Below are 16,125 nucleotides of genomic sequence, written 5' to 3' on the forward strand. Positions count from 1 at the left end.
CTGTATTCTTTGTTTCATTTCCCACGACACTTGGATTACTGCAGTGATATAAAACCAGCATTGGATGGCCTGTTGAATCAGCTTGATAGGATGATAGGCGAAAAATTATAGCTGCTTGCTCTACAACGGTTAAGTCGTATTTCGCTCTATACATCAGGTCAGGTTTTGTATGATATTAGTTACAAAGCGAGTCTGAATGAATAAATTGTTTTTTCCCAAGTTTGTAAACCAAATGGAACAAAAGGGATTTTATTTACTAAGTGGTACTAGGCAATTTTTTTCCTGAGACCAGCTGCCTTTGTCCTAAATTATTTTCTGAAAAACACACGTCAAAAGCATTTTTTAGCAAAGTCTATTATTTTAATTTGATCCAGTTTGGTAATCCGAAATTTCTTGCCTCACTCAATTTTTGTTCAGTTTCGGTTAATCCAGTCAAGTGATTTCAAGTGTTAAAAAAACGGTGTAGATTCATATTTTATGCAGAATTAACAGAACAACTCAGTAATTATACGTGAATATAGTACTACTAAATGATGTAAGCGTATTAAGGCGAGTTCGTCATTTATTAAACACCGGTCTTTATGTCAAAATTTTAGACGAGCTTTAATGACCTGACATAATTCATTCTGAAACACGTAAGTAGTTATGTGTAAAACAGGTAATGTTTGATTTATTGAATAAGTAGTTGACATCAAAAGGTTGCTCTGAGGCAACCTTTACGAAACGTAATTTAATTCGTGGTATTGAGTTCTGTTGGAGCATGTTCACATTTTCACTATAAGAAATTCTAAAGTAGTTTCCCGATGTGAACATAAACTTACATGTTATATAATTTCTCAAGTCCTCCGTCTAGAAATAACCCGGAAATTTTGACTTTAACCCTAAACAAATAACGAAAAGACACGCATCCGTAATAAAAACAAGACTAACCACCAGTCTGTCCATAATCCCTCTTATGCAAATAAAACAAATGGGTTGTGTGCGTCTGACAAATAACATGAAAAGTTATATTAAACCATAACTTTTTAATCACCAATTTAAATTTTGCACTCCTGCTATGTGTTATTGGACAGGTTATTCAGTATTCACACCTGCACCTACCACACGAAAGTGGCAATTACCATTACTCCCCAGTATTCACATACGTAACCCTTTACTCACAATGATCAAAGATGCATCTACTGCATCCACTTTTCCGTATGCTTGCCTTCATCAAGCGGTGCACCTGATGAATGCGGTATTTTGTCACGGAATGCAACTTTCATGAACTCTATTCAAAATTGTAAACAGGAATGCGGCCCCTTTTCAAACCTGCCAAATTAATTCAAAATGATATCGTATTCATCGTTCGTTGCGTGAAAGGCCTGTGAAAGAACCCAGGACGGCGGCATTCGGGGACAATGGTGGTGGAGCCCTTAGCTCTCTTTAATAAGTCCCTCATGGGTTTTATTTAAACTGAAAAAGGAGGTCATGGTTAAACGATACTATCGTTGCTTGTTTAAATTCAACTTTTACATTGTCATGCAATTATGCAGTAGGTCTGACTTGAACGAAACAGGAATTCAATAAACGTGTTGTCAGTAAAAGGGTTTTATCAGATTTTTATGGCAGGTCGACAGTCGAAATAACGCAATAATGTTGACTTTGGCGGAGGTTTCCAGACGAAAATAAAACTGTGTTGAACGTCGTGCTTTACACAAAATATCGATCGGGGTATGATTTTCCACGAGGAAATGACGCTATTTTTTACCGCTGTTCGGGGATTTTAAAATTAAGCGTCACAAAAATTCCTCGAGAAACGAACATTTTTAAACTGTGCTTAATTATTATAAGATGTATACGTGGTTGTTTATGGAAGTATGTTGAAAAAAATTCAGTTAAGCCGAGAACGAGAAACAATTCCGTTTCGTTTACTTTAATGAAATTGAAAAGTTGTTTTAGTCTTTTTTTACTGTTATTCATCAGCTGTGCGTTACCTGCAAAAGAATTGTTTTAAACTCAAGAGAAAGTAAATGTGTTTTCAGCAATTTAAAATTCAGCCTCACTTGCTCTCTTATTTCATTTTCACCTTCCTCGAAACGGAAAGAATTATTGTAGTCTATCCGAGAATTTACTTTGCAACTGTTTAATTTTTCTTAGCCCTTCACAACAACCGGTGAAAGCTTGATTGTATATCATCGTGTTACCACTTTATTCCCACAGTTCATTTTTTTTTTTAATAAGACACAATCTATCCTGTCAAACGTTTCTCTATGTTATCGAATACATCTACAGCGGTGAGTTTTATCGACTTTGTAATCATAATCAGTATCCTAATGCCGCACTGTTATGTATATCTACAAGAAATCAATAAAATGCGTTAAGTACTTAACTCGCCCGTTTTGCGTGACTTTAGGCAAATTACCAGAACAGGTTAATAATATTCCGGCGCTCGACACAGTGTTGTCCATTTTAGACACTTATTTGTGTAAACTCAAAATTGCCCTACATTGATGAAACAACAGAACAATTACTAACGGAATTTGTAATGTATCAGTATTGATCAATGCTATAAATTTGGCATCAATTTACGCTATAGAGGATAGTACACCAATAAATAAAGCTATAATCCCAGAAAATCTGGACAATGTGTACAAATCTATTATAAATTAAAATTAAGTATTGCTAATTCATCAACGCAACATATTTTATTACAAAATAATAATAATATTCTTGACAGGGTGAATTGCACGATGAAATATTTTTCGCGTTTAAGGTTTAATTTGATAACATGAATAATCGTCTTACTCCCCGTTTTAGCCGTGTAATTTCCACACCCACAGTGATGAGGTGAATATTACAAGCAGTCACTCTGCATAAAATTGAACAATAAGCTGGTTAAATTCCACCCCTACAGGCCTCGTTTTCATTAAGTTCGATGCTTGTTATTTGGGTTACCGCGGATTATAATAAAATAAGGTGTTGCACGTGCAGACTACAATCGTGCAATGCCTTTGAACACACTTTTTGAAACAGATTTGTCTAGTATTTTTACCACAGCGTTATTAGAAAAGAAACGACATGACCCAATTAAAAAGAACGATTGGAAACTTCATTTTCCACTGCTGATATTTTTGGCTACTGCGATTTCGATGAAGTGGCAAACATAGCTTAAACTTTGCTTGGTTCGATTAATATTGCTAAAAAGTAAACAAAGAACAAAAACTTTCTGTAAAATGGAAACTTTTTCAATAAATGATTTATTGATTGCTATTAAAAAAAACTTTGCCGAAAACTAACACGGGTAAAAATTCTAAAAAGTTACGTCCTATAGATCTAAAATTATTCAGAACCCACGCAAAGTTTCGTATGGCCGCAATAAACTGCGTAGGAGTTATTTAACCAACTCTGTACTTTTGTCTAACCATCCGTATATTTAAATAATTAAATCAAATATGGGAAATCTACACTGTGGTATTCATACACGTACATTACAACGTAAATTTAACGTATAAAAATTCCGATAAATGCTTTTAATTTGTGGATTTGCCACCTAATTTTAGTTTGGTCTTGTAAAACAAACACGACACATATTTCCCGACTGTTTTTGCTTCAAAAATAAATACGCAACCATTGAAATGTTAATTAGTTTGCCTGAGCCCGTAACACAAAAGTTGTTAAATTAGTTAATACACTGTGCATTGGTTCATTATTTTTATTTGCATAACGGAAGCGGATGAATAGGAAAGAGGTTGAAAATATTCAGTGCAGCAGTGCATGCAGAGAAACACTATATGCTCTAGATGGTAAAAGTTTCCAACGACAGACTGCAGACCAAAATATAAACACGTTTCAAGTAAAAAAAGTTACGTAGAAATTTAATTTAAACTCACATGAAGCTGTTTCGTTATCGATTATTATTTACAACATTACGCGTACAAATTGCTTGCAAACTATGGATATTTGCATGCGAAGGCATTTTGGCAACCGGAATTTGCCGAAAGCTGTGAACACTATCGGCAAAATTGAAACCCTGCATGTTTAACCAATATTGTGAGATTTTTTTGCGTTGTATTAAACATTGTTACAGTCGTCATAGGATGTGAATAGCATTGTTTGTTTAACAACGAACAAGAAAATTAATACTAATTACAACGCTGGTTTTTATGTAAAAGTTCTATCAATGTCACATGTTACGAATTTTAGTTCAGATAGGTAGATTATTTGATTATTTGTAGAGATGCAACGACTATTCGGTATTCTGACACTACGTGATAAAATTACTACCAACACCGTTTTTTGTAGTAGACGATCTACACAACAAATCTATTTTTATATTCCAACTATATAAATAAATCGTCTGAAATTGGCTGTGAAGTTCTTGCTGTGTATTGCTCCAAATCGGCCTTTGTAACTTCGGGATACCTCAGGGCGCACACATTGGGTCAGTCCTATTCTCATTTATGTAAATGAGGTTATATCAGCCATTAAATATTGCAAACTGCTTATGTTTGCTGATGTTTTGACGTTGTTTACAAACGTTTAATTGTGTTCGTTGAAGGATTTAGATTTTTGTTTAGATAAATATAAATGTGTTATAAATAAATCAAATATACCCCAAGTATAATATATATATAGTATAATCCTACTGAAATATGGGACTGTTATTTGGTCCCTAAGAAACAAATCGAAAACATTCTGTGAAAATTCATTAAATTTATTTGCTTTAAGAACAGCATTTTTTTTGTTCGTGATCAGCATAAACTTTTGTGCCTACTTTGGTTTATGTCTGTCTGTCCGCGTTTCTACCGCCAATGTGATGACATTCCCTCAAAATTTTTCATAGCAAGTAGGATTTAAATTTTATAAAATAGCTGTATTTGTTGTTTATGAATTCGTTTTCAGATTTTCCCCGAAACACCCAAATTTTGGCAAAAAAGTCGAAATTTTACAGTTCCAGACCAAATACAGACAAGTGTGTTTTCGTCACATAATGCACTCGAATTAAACAGTGGCGGCGTATGACTGATTAAAATATAATACATTAATGAATATAGGAAAACAAGAATCTAAAAAAAATATAAAGTGTCATTAAAAAAAGTTGGATGTCGTAGACAAACAAACAAAAATTATCGAATATCAAGGCACATTTTTACGATTTAGCTTTTGGCACTGTTCCTGGTATTACTTATCTATCATATTTGTTTTAGTGTATAGAGGTTATCATAAATAAAAGTTAGCTAAATCAATGTTTTTAATTTCTCGAAGAAGCAGGATTTGTTGGGTTGTCCTTCAGGGGCGAGGAAATTTCTGTCGAAATAATCTTCCACCAATTTTTTGTTCAGATTTTCTTCCTTTTAGATATACTGGTATATTCGTAAATAAATGTTATATTAAAACGTTTCCAAAATTTCAGAACAGAGTCTAAGTTAAATTGTAAAATGTTGTTATACAATTTTGGCTTTTTCCAAAAATTTGGATGTCAAAAAAAAACGGCGAAACGGATTAACAATTGCTTCAGAAATATGAATACATTGATCAAGGCCAGGGTTATGCCTGCATTTCTAGCGAGTTTTCCCATTTGAAAACGTTCCGATGAACATTATTTCAGGTAGGACACGTATGTCAATTCCGATACGTGCAGTGTAATACTAATAATAAACCCCTGGAGTGTACTGTAGAGATTTGATCAATAAAAAAAATGTAGATAATAAATAAGAGCTACAGTTTAAGATAAAACAAAGAAGTGATAATGCAATTTGGATTTTTTTTAGAAAATTTGCACGTTTAGGGGAAAAACTCAAAGCGGATTTGTACACTACAAGTAAAGCAGTGTATTATGGTATATCATTTAAATCATTTTAATATAGAATCTTTTGAGGTGACGTCATCAAATTCGTGGTGGGGATGATCAGTTATTGTATTATAAAAAAAAAATCCCTTTTCCAACCATCTGGGCTGCGGCAAGTTTGTAAGGGTGTCAGATTAAGCTGTCATAAAAATTAAAGAAAGTCAGTGGACGCTTGAGGCAGAATCCGCACAATATTTCTGGTCATACTATACTTACAGACGGAAACGCGGACCTACTCTATGGATCACGAAACGTTGAGAAAACATGATAGTAGTCGTTCATTTGATGAACTAGCTTACACTTGGAATCTAAAAGGTGCCAGAACTGTGCCTAATGGTTAAAATTCACCAAATATACGGTTAATCCGCAAAAGGATACCTATGCCGTATACTCGTTATTCGGTTTAACGTCGAATATACTATTCGTTGCATCACTAATTGTCTGTAAAAGCTTTACAAACGTTTCGTAGAACCTAATGTTCCAAAAATAAAAGAAAACATTTTAGTTGCTGACATAGGTACACACACTTTAGTGGCTAGGCACTAATCAATAAGGTATGTAGACTGACTGCAACTGCAGTGGAATATCGGCAGCAAATAGTAATAATAAAGTTGAACCTAAAATATGTGCTCATTTCAAATATTCAATGGAATTTGGGAAAACCATCCTTCAAATAACTTTAAATGACCAAACAATTCAATCAGATCCAACAATGATCAGAAGAGGAATCTTTCAAGGGGATTCCCTCAGTCCGCTTTGGTTTTTAGTAACAAATCTAAACTTAGACACCAAAATTTCAAAATATCGACAATTATGAATAAAAATCAAAGCAATGCTAAATCTTGAGAAAATTTGAATTCTACTTTTAATGATGTCCAAGTAGGTGTAGTACCAAATAGTTTTGTTGAGAAATTGAAATAATTACACTTAAATGATTCAATAATTGTCAAAATCAAACAGCTGTTTTGTTAGGAACATGTCATATTATTCGTAAGTTTCTCGAACAGTCTGATCATGTCAGTCAGAATAGGTTAGCACTAGTAGGTCAGAGTAGTGTAGGTCATATTTCAAGTGACGCGATTAGATAATAATACCCGTGATGATAGAAGCCTTGCCTCAATGCCGGTCATTTTCGGGTCAGTGGTGAGTCCTAATAATAATAATAATAATTTATTACTCACTGTAGAAAATCAAAAATCATTCATATGTTGCCCATTTTTCACAGAAATCGTTGAGAAATTGAAATTACCAAAGTAATAGCGTACAAATTTAAACGTAAAAGAGTAGTTCAACTACCACTTAAAAACCGCTTTGCTAAACGAATTAAATTGTCGTACAGCTCCTGACTTATTCAAAAAATGTTAACGACCCATTAATGCAGCACACTGTCGGGTTAAGCAAAGTGTAATAAGCAAGGTGCTCCACGTACCCTTTGCTATGCAACAACTGAACTATAAATAATTTCTTATTCACGAGTAAAGAGGCAGATGTGCGCCACGCATCCAGTTTTTTTCAGAAAAAGCGCCGTCCAATGCGGGTAATATTTCCATCGCATTTTTAATTTCTTTAATTAGCTTGTGCGGGTACTTGCTTTGCACCTGCGACCAGCCTGTATCAAAAATGTTTAATTCGTCAGAGGCCGCCTGTAAGTTCCCGTGTGTAAGCATTGAAGATGTTATCATATGAATTCGTCACGGGCGCATTAACATAAAAATTCCATGCAAATTCCGAATTATAATTGAGTTTTCCTCCAAAAAACGTCACATTTCTTGACGGATCTCACGTATGGAAATCTCGGTTCAGAATCAAGCGGATGTGTTTATGCACGACCTAATAGTCGTTGTGTATTTTCGAGTGAAGGCTTTCATGTGAATATTTCGTAAAAACGTAAGGTAGTGGGCCCTCTTTGTGTGTAAAATTATTTGCCGACGCGTTCGGCGCTTTTCAACAAAACGCGGAAACATTAAAATTTATTCGAAACATGGCTCGTGTGCATACAAATATGGGGCGCGTCAGCTTCTTTTATTTCAGTTTCATGGGTTGGCTTTACGCTGAAAATGCAACAGCCTTGTGCTGACTAACGTCTCGACTGTTTTAAACACGATAAATTATTTACGGCGCTGTTGCGACATTAACTTGTGAAAATCTTATGAATATTTCAGAGGTTTTACAATAATTTCGAACAGTTCGTTAAAAGTAACGGACTCGACGAAATTTCGGTTTAAATCCACCACAAAGCTTCGTAGCATTCCAACCATTATACAAAAAATTGTCGTAAATAATTGTGCTTCGAAACGAGTTTAAACAGGTTTCTATTCAAACAAACAAAGTTTAAATATTTTTTTCGTCCCACCTAATTATGGATGCTGATATATCGAGTTTTTTTTTTATAATCAATTTATTATTGAGATAACCACAAGCTGATAGCCAAAATAGTTTTATAATTTTAAAAATACTTTTAATTGTTGGCGATTCAGCGATGCCGTAGAAAAGACAAGCTCCTTTTAATTGCACGAAACTCAACCCGGAAAATGTAGAAGTACTTGTCATTATTTTTCGCAGGACCATTCTTCTGACAATTCAGATTTAAGCGAACAAGAATAAGATCTAATTAAGTAACGTGTTGTATCGTCGGCTGAAAGCAGGGCTTGTTTAACAAGACATTCCCGGAACCCGGACCTACCGTGCTATAAAATGTAAGCTCTCTAAGCACCAATCTCTTGATAAAAAAACTCATAGCTTTTAGTTTTTTCTTAGACGTTGTTGAGTACTTGGGGCAAGATGTTTTGTAGAAACGATCCTTCGATTTTTTTTGTAGACCATCATTCTATTCCGCGACCTGTTTGTGAATCCGGTGTGGACAGGGTTTATCAAAACTTCCGAACCATTTCTTTGATCTTAACCGGTCGTAACAGTTTACGAACTACTAGTCATGAGCCTACATAGATGGAAGCTGTGCCTTTCATCATTTTAGCCAACTACCTCTCAAAGGATAAAAAAGAGTTGAGTTCCTCTGTCACGGCTTAGTTACTAATTTGCTTCCCCACATGCGGCACTTTTGGAGCCGGTGTTTTTAGCGCGTCTGCAGAATATGAACAAAGGATTGCACAAGGTGGCTTACGTATGCTCTTTTCTCATTATGTTACTGTAATTTTGAAAATTGCACCAGTCACTCAATGAATTGAAAACATAAAAAAAAACTTTCAGCCCTATTTTATTACAACTTTGTATGTGTATATGGACGCCAGTATTGTACAATTTTATATCTTGATAGTGAGGAAATGTCATCACTAGAAAGAGGATTATATGCAATTTGCATATCCTGTACTTTTGATATGACAAATTAAATGCTTTACTAGGTATATATCCGAGTTATCTTTTTTAAAAATTGATTGACGTAGATTAATTATTGCATATTTTTGCATATGTTAACGATCCATTGCATATTTAACTTGTCTGAAATATTTCCCAAATACTCGAACGTTGATGAAATTTACAATTTCGATAAAAAAAAAACAGTCTATACACATCTATTTCAAAGCACACGCAAACGTCTATGATTATACGATAATCAAGACTATGCTCTCTCATTCGTTTCAATTGTGGGGAAACCGCAAATGTTTCGCGAGTAATGATTCAAGAAAATGCCACACATAAGATGCGCCTCTTATCCATAGAAAGCTTAAGGAGATACGATTAAGTACTTAGTTGCTGACTAGCGGATTATAAAATGTTGACTAAAAGGTTTTGTTCAAAACTATCGAACTTTTCTGTCGATAAACTGCTGCAAAGCAACGATTCAGCTGCTCTATTATTAAAGTCGACCCAAATTTGATTTGTGGATAGTGGAAAACCTTTTATTAAATAAATGAGATATTTAGCAGAAAATTTCCAGTGGTAAATTTGAAAATCCTGAGGTAAAACACGTTTAACATCCTATGCGTTCATATATTGAAGCAAGTAAGTTAAAATAAGTCAACGGTTAGATAAAAATAATAAAGCGGTACAATATAAAGTAACAGCAACAGCCCATCCCTTATAAGTAAATTACAGTTAAAAAATGTAAATTCGAATATAATTTGTATAATAGAATTGTTCAGCTCGTCTGTTTCCATTCTTGTTTCTTCTCCATCTCGTTAATCAAGTCAAGCTCCTTTTTTTCCTTCTTTTCGTTCCTTTCCATGTATTCTAATTTATTCTTAACGATTCGCTCGATAATTTTTTCCGTCGTGACATCACTCCCGGAATTAATCTCAACAAATTTCCTCACTTCCTTAGGATATTTATAAGGATCGTCCGAGTCTGCTCCGTCTTCCACTCCAAAACGTCCACCTGCGACGACATCAATTTTAAACCACTCCATTAAGTCTTTGGTAACGGCCATCGGCGCATCTATCACCACCTCCGAGACATATTTACACGCCAATAGACTCAATAATCGCTCATGTAGCGTCATAATCGGATGATTATCGCCCTTATACCGATTAATCACCTGGTCCGAGTACAGCCCCACGATCAGGTAATTCCCCAGCTCCCGGGCCTTCTCCAAGAAGTGGAGGTGCCCCACGTGGAACAGATCGAACGCGCCGACCACGTACACCACCTAGTGGACTTCACTTTAATTTTCTCTGCGACCACACGAAGTAAAATGTACGAGCACAAACTAGTTATTTATATAACTAGTGCGAGTAGTTTGACTCATGGGAACGAATTTTTTTTTGACTCACTGGAATGAGCGAAAAAGGTTTCACGAATTACACATAGTTTTTAATGACAAAATTATTTGGTGCAGTTGATTTATTGATAAAAGTACGTGCGACGTAAAATCTACTATTTTTCGAGGCAGTTTTTATGCGACCAGTGGGATTTTGTGTCTCTATATGATTTGGAATGATCTTTTGTGGTCGTACATTTCCACTTTTTCATGCAAACGAAACTAATTTCTCTACGACTGTGCGGGAATGGAGAAGTTTGTGGGGTGATTTATGAAAAAATGGAATGACGTCATCAATTTCTTTCACGTTACGGAATACGATCGATACATCTGAATGCGTTAAAAAAATAGATACAGCGGGCCTATATTTCGTACACAATCTTGACTCGCGTCATGTAAATGAAAGTGAGTGGAAGTTCTTGGCATTTATTAACTTGTTCAGATTTATTACCTTTTAATCAATTTTGAGGAAAAAGCTTGTGGAGAAGTTAATAAATTCCTCCTATTTCTACACTAAAAGTTCCAAAAACATTACATATTTCACTTGTTAGGAAAATCTTAATTTATTATATTCAGGTAAACAAACACTCTTTCCAGCTGAAGACGATAGAACAAGTGAACATGATAAAGGGGTAAGTAAACACTGATGTATATGTTTCAACAGAGATGTTGATAAAGATAATGATGCTGTTAATGACACCTTTAATGTTTTAATGTCCCCATAAAACGTGATTATATCTTACTGAATATGCGATGTTTCAGTTTGCACAAAGCGTTTTAGTTCTTTTCATCTTTTCATAATGCATACATTAAACACATATTTCTGTTTCTTTTTGTTTTTCACTTGTGACAGTACTCCTTTTTTGTTGTTGTCAAAAGATTTATTATGCAGCTTTGAAAATATACAGGCTGGTGATTTGGTTTTGATACATACATGGGAGCCCAGGAGAGGGGGGCAGGGGGACGACGCCCCTCCTGAGATTTTTGTATCAATTTCCTAATAAAATCGAAGCAACGAATCAATGCGTACACATCATTAATGACACCACTAGCCCCGCCCACCCACCCTCTTTTCTTAGAGGGTATGTCATTTGCCAAAATCAGTCTTATCTTAGCAGCTACTAGCCCCTTCACCCGGTATATATTTTTTAAACAGTTTATCATCTTATTTTTGCATTTTGGTGACATGTTTCACTACGTATATTTAAAAATTGATATCCCATTTACTTGTGGAAATTTCGGAACGCGGTTTTCGCCACTGTTTTCAGCTTACAGAACTGTAGATACCCGAAACTTTTTTTATAGGAAATAAGGTACAGTAGAATATTTTTTCGAAAAAAATGCTTTTACTGTACCTCATTTCCAACCAAAAAAAGTCGATAATATTTCTTGGGTAGTGCCTAGAGTTCAAAAAGCCGAAAATAGTGGCCAAAACTGCATTCCGAAATTTCCATAAATAAAATAAATGATTTACATCTCGAGGATCGTGAATACGATTGGATAAAAAAAAATTAGCTTCCGAAAAATACAGTTTTTTGACGGCAAAAATTCAGTATCATTATTCTTTACCAACCTCTTGGCCTTCTTGGGCTTCGATAATAAATTTATGTTCTTCTGTAGTCCACATTTTTACGTATCCTTTGTATTTAAAAAAATAAACGTTAAAATTTGATTAAAAATTTGACAAGTAATTGACAAATTAATTAGTTTAGCATTAATTTAAGTTTAATAACTGAATTCATAGCTCACTAGTTGTAAATAATTTATTAACACCCATATGTATACACACAGAGAGTATACATATTACAAAAATTTAAGGGTGCCCATGGATTAAGAACATTTACACCTATAGTAATAATAATCGGTAATATTTTTTCCCTTGATGATTTTATAGCAAATTCGATGAGGGAAAAGTTGTAGAGAATTCAAAAACTTATTGACATCCGTTCTTAAAAAATCATCATTAATAAATAATAATAATAATTAGTCATGTGAAGTACCATTTAATCAAATAATTGTCAATTTAGCTTCATTAAATTATTTTAGACTTATTATCTATCATTACGCAACAAATTTATTCAATTAAAATTTGATTAGGATGAAATTTGAGTATACAAGATAAATAAATCATAGAGAGTTTCAGAAATAAATCTTTTGAAGCGCAAAAGTATATTAAAAAACATGTTTTATAAGGTTCATTATTATCATATGAGTTCAGGATTGTAAAACAAACAGCTTGCGGCGAATTTTTACAAAGAACACTGACAATGATCTTATAAAACATTTTTTATGCTATTTTATTCTAGTGAGAAAATGTAGCGTCCTTACGTAAAACAAATCGTCCAAACAAAAATTTATACTTATTCTGACAGCTGTAGTTGGTAAACGTGCAAGCTACTGTCCAATATTCGCACACCAAGCTCTGACAAATTTCAAGTTTAAAGTTTAAATTAAAAAGAAACAAAATTGTGTTGTTCTTTCCATATCGTTCTGGATGCTTTCAACAGCTGAAATTTTACAAATAATATGAAAATCGTTCCGCTGTGATAAATAATTTCTGTCGAATTTTTGAATTATGCTAGTCAGGAATACCAACTCATAAAACAGTAAGATAGTCGATTATAACTTAATGTGACTATAAAAACACCGATTTAGAAAAAAATACAAAAAAAAACAATATGAAATAACCGAAATTTCTACTTATTCTGTCTAAATCTTCGCAGGCTAGTTGATTTGATCTTTGAGTTATAGCAGCTTTCAACTCTTCCAAATCTGTGTAAGTTTTACCCAAATCCAGAAAGTCGTCCAAACAACTCTAATAGAATTAATCCTTTGGACCCAAATCTGGGGACCTTGGAGGCCAATGTTGGTGCCAACTTTGATTTGATGTCTTAATTATTTCCTCCCATAATTTTAAATAAAGGGTATCGGTTAAGTGAACTGCTTTGAACTGGATAAGTTTTTATAAAACAAAAATTTATTATTGGTACTTCAGCATCGATAATTTTGTTGACGAAAATTTACATTCGTTTCTTAATAAAATACGAGAAATAAGTGTCATAAAATCATTATTTGCACGTTCCATCACGATTTTACAAGATTCAGCCTTGTTCTTGATTCTCCACAAATATTTGCCGATGTTTTTTGTATTTATAAGAATTCATTTCTGGTTGTTGTTTTTTACTCTTAAAAGTAAATGTATTCCGAAATTGTTTCAGCGAAATATTTTTATTCTGCGCATTCTGTAACATAACATTATCAACAATTTTATTTTCCTTTTATCATCAAATTCTTTTGTATTTACATAATTTGTTACCAAGTATTGAAAGACAGAAATTATAGCTTGAATTCTTGCTGTATTAACATTGTTTCTTCTTTGGTAAAATAGTCCCTATTGTAGGCAATTAAATCAATTTGTGTGACTACTCGATAGCTGTTAATAGTTCGTTTTTTGAATTTTATTCTTGCGTTATTTAAGAACTAAATGAAGATAATGAAAAGGCAACAGAAAATATTGCTGTTTATTTAAATTTGTGTCCTGTGTATTATAATGAATCACCAACCGGTATATATTCCAAATATTCATTAAAAATGCTAATTAGGATTAATTATTTGTCGTTACGAAAGGGTCTGCCAATAAAACCCTCAATTTTGTCGTTATTAGATTGTCTCCAATTCAAATTATATTTAATCAGGTAAAGCAATTCTAAAATTTAATTAAACTAGCGTTTTACGTTAAACAGATATGAGCAGCGAATCCTCTTCACGCTCCTTACGTTATCTTTACACATCACATTAGAATGAGGATTCAAACAGAACAATAAAAAACTTAATTAAAAACTGTTCAGGAAAACAGAACATATCGCAGAATTGCTCTGTGTTTTAGTCGTAGTGGAATCACATCTGGCTGTGAAGCAAATAAACCGATACAAAGTGTTTAATCGGAACCTTTCTCAAATCCGAGATAATTCAAAATAGTAAAAAATTATAACTTGAGTATGACACACACGATTTGGAGACATTCAAGACGCCACCCCATTTTTTCCCGAACTGGACTCTACTAACCACATCTCCTTCCTTCGGCGGCCTTCCCTGTGAGAATTGGACGATTTTTCCCGCAGTGAGGAGGAACTTGCTGGAACCGGTCCACGGGGACTTCGCCAGCTCCTTCCGATTCGTTTTTTCCGCCACGGCTAAAATCCTGTCAACTAAACCCGTGGTCGATATTCCAGGGGTTCGCTGGACCTCCCTGTACCGCCCAGCTTCCTTGATCTTGTGGTAGGTGTCTTCTCCGGCGTCTGTTAACGTGATATCGTCTCCATGACAGCAGAAATCGCAAGCGTGCTCGTTGAGGATCTCCAAATCCGTAACGTAAGGAGAGCCTTCCACCACTTCATCTACCCACTTAATGGCCGAAATCATCTTACAGCGCTCCTCGAAAGTGAAAACCGGAGGTCCTTTGTGTTTGGTGACCTCTTCGTCGCTGTGAATTCCGACGACGAGGTGATCCCCGAGAGCTTTGGCCTGTCGTAGGGAATTCGCGTGACCAAAGTGCACCAGGTCGTAGCAGCCGTCGCACCAAACCCTGGTGGATTTGGCGCCATTTTGGAAGTTGGGTTTTTCGAGCATGACGGATGTTTTCGATTAATGTTTGACTTGTCTGACACAGCCTGCTTTTTCTTAATGTCATTTAAAACAATTCAGTTTACTTTTTGTAATATAAGTTTTAAGATTATTATTGGTGATGATATTATTTAGATTTTAGTGTAAAGTAAATGTTGTCAGTAAATAAGTGAACCGTTTTGATAAAAATGGACGCTGTATTATGGATTATGGATAACAAGAAGTGTAAAAATGTCACTTCAAGACAAACGAAAAGGTGAAGGCAAAGCAATGTATAGAAGAAAGACCAAATGAAATGATAAATGATGATGAAAGTAACACGACTCGAAAATAAAGATACAAAACTATAAGTACTTCAATATGGCACTTTAAAAATTAAAAATTCGACAGAGTAAGACAAAAATATGATAAGACAACAATCGTAGGGGAATATATACAGGATGAGTCATTAAGCGCGTGATCCTCGATATTTCTTTTATCACATCAGAGACAGAAAAAAAGACAAAGACTAAAGTTAGACTCTAAAATTATTTTTAACTATACCATCTACACATATTTACATACTTTGGTTGACTTTTTCTTAGGTTTCACAACCATAGTTTACGATTGACAATTCGATGCGACGTTGCCACGTTATTCTAATTTTCTTGAAATTTTTTGGCAAATTAAGGGTTCACAAAAAAAATGCAACAGGTTTCTCTTTAAAGTCTCTTTTAGAATATTTTGTCGAAGGATAAATAAAGATACGCCCTGCTGTCGTAGTAACAACTAAATTAAATTTTAATATACAGAGTGTTAATAAAAAAATCTTGTTTCAAATGGAACATCCTGTATTTTATTATTGTATTTTACTCTATTTTTTTGTCCTCATTCTTCTAATATGGGGATGTGTCCCTTAAAAAAGTAAAAAATCGCAGGGACTATCAACGTTAAATAAATATAGAAAATACTCAACAAA

General features: G+C 34.2%; 2 protein-coding genes across 2 annotated transcripts in view; both read right to left on the reverse strand.

The window, feature by feature from the left end:
• Positions 1-16,125, reverse strand: part of LOC135128056 (protein scabrous) — a 55,085-nt gene that overhangs the window by 13,776 nt on the left and 25,184 nt on the right.
• On the reverse strand, positions 9,795-15,204 carry LOC135128441 (ethanolamine-phosphate cytidylyltransferase-like). The gene is made up of 2 exons (XM_064055349.1): positions 14,610-15,204; positions 9,795-10,433 (listed from the first exon to the last, which is right to left on the reverse strand). The coding sequence occupies exons 1-2, from the start codon at positions 15,171-15,173 to the stop codon at positions 9,927-9,929; spliced, it is 1,071 nt and encodes a 356-aa protein (XP_063911419.1). The 5' UTR covers positions 15,174-15,204; the 3' UTR covers positions 9,795-9,926.

This window comes from Zophobas morio, unplaced genomic scaffold (genome assembly GCF_036711695.1).
Source record: "Zophobas morio isolate AGI-343-1 ecotype UQ-CSIRO unplaced genomic scaffold, CSIRO_AGI_Zmor_V1 ptg000012l, whole genome shotgun sequence".
In the NCBI taxonomy this organism is placed as follows: Eukaryota; Metazoa; Arthropoda; class Insecta; order Coleoptera; family Tenebrionidae; genus Zophobas; species Zophobas morio.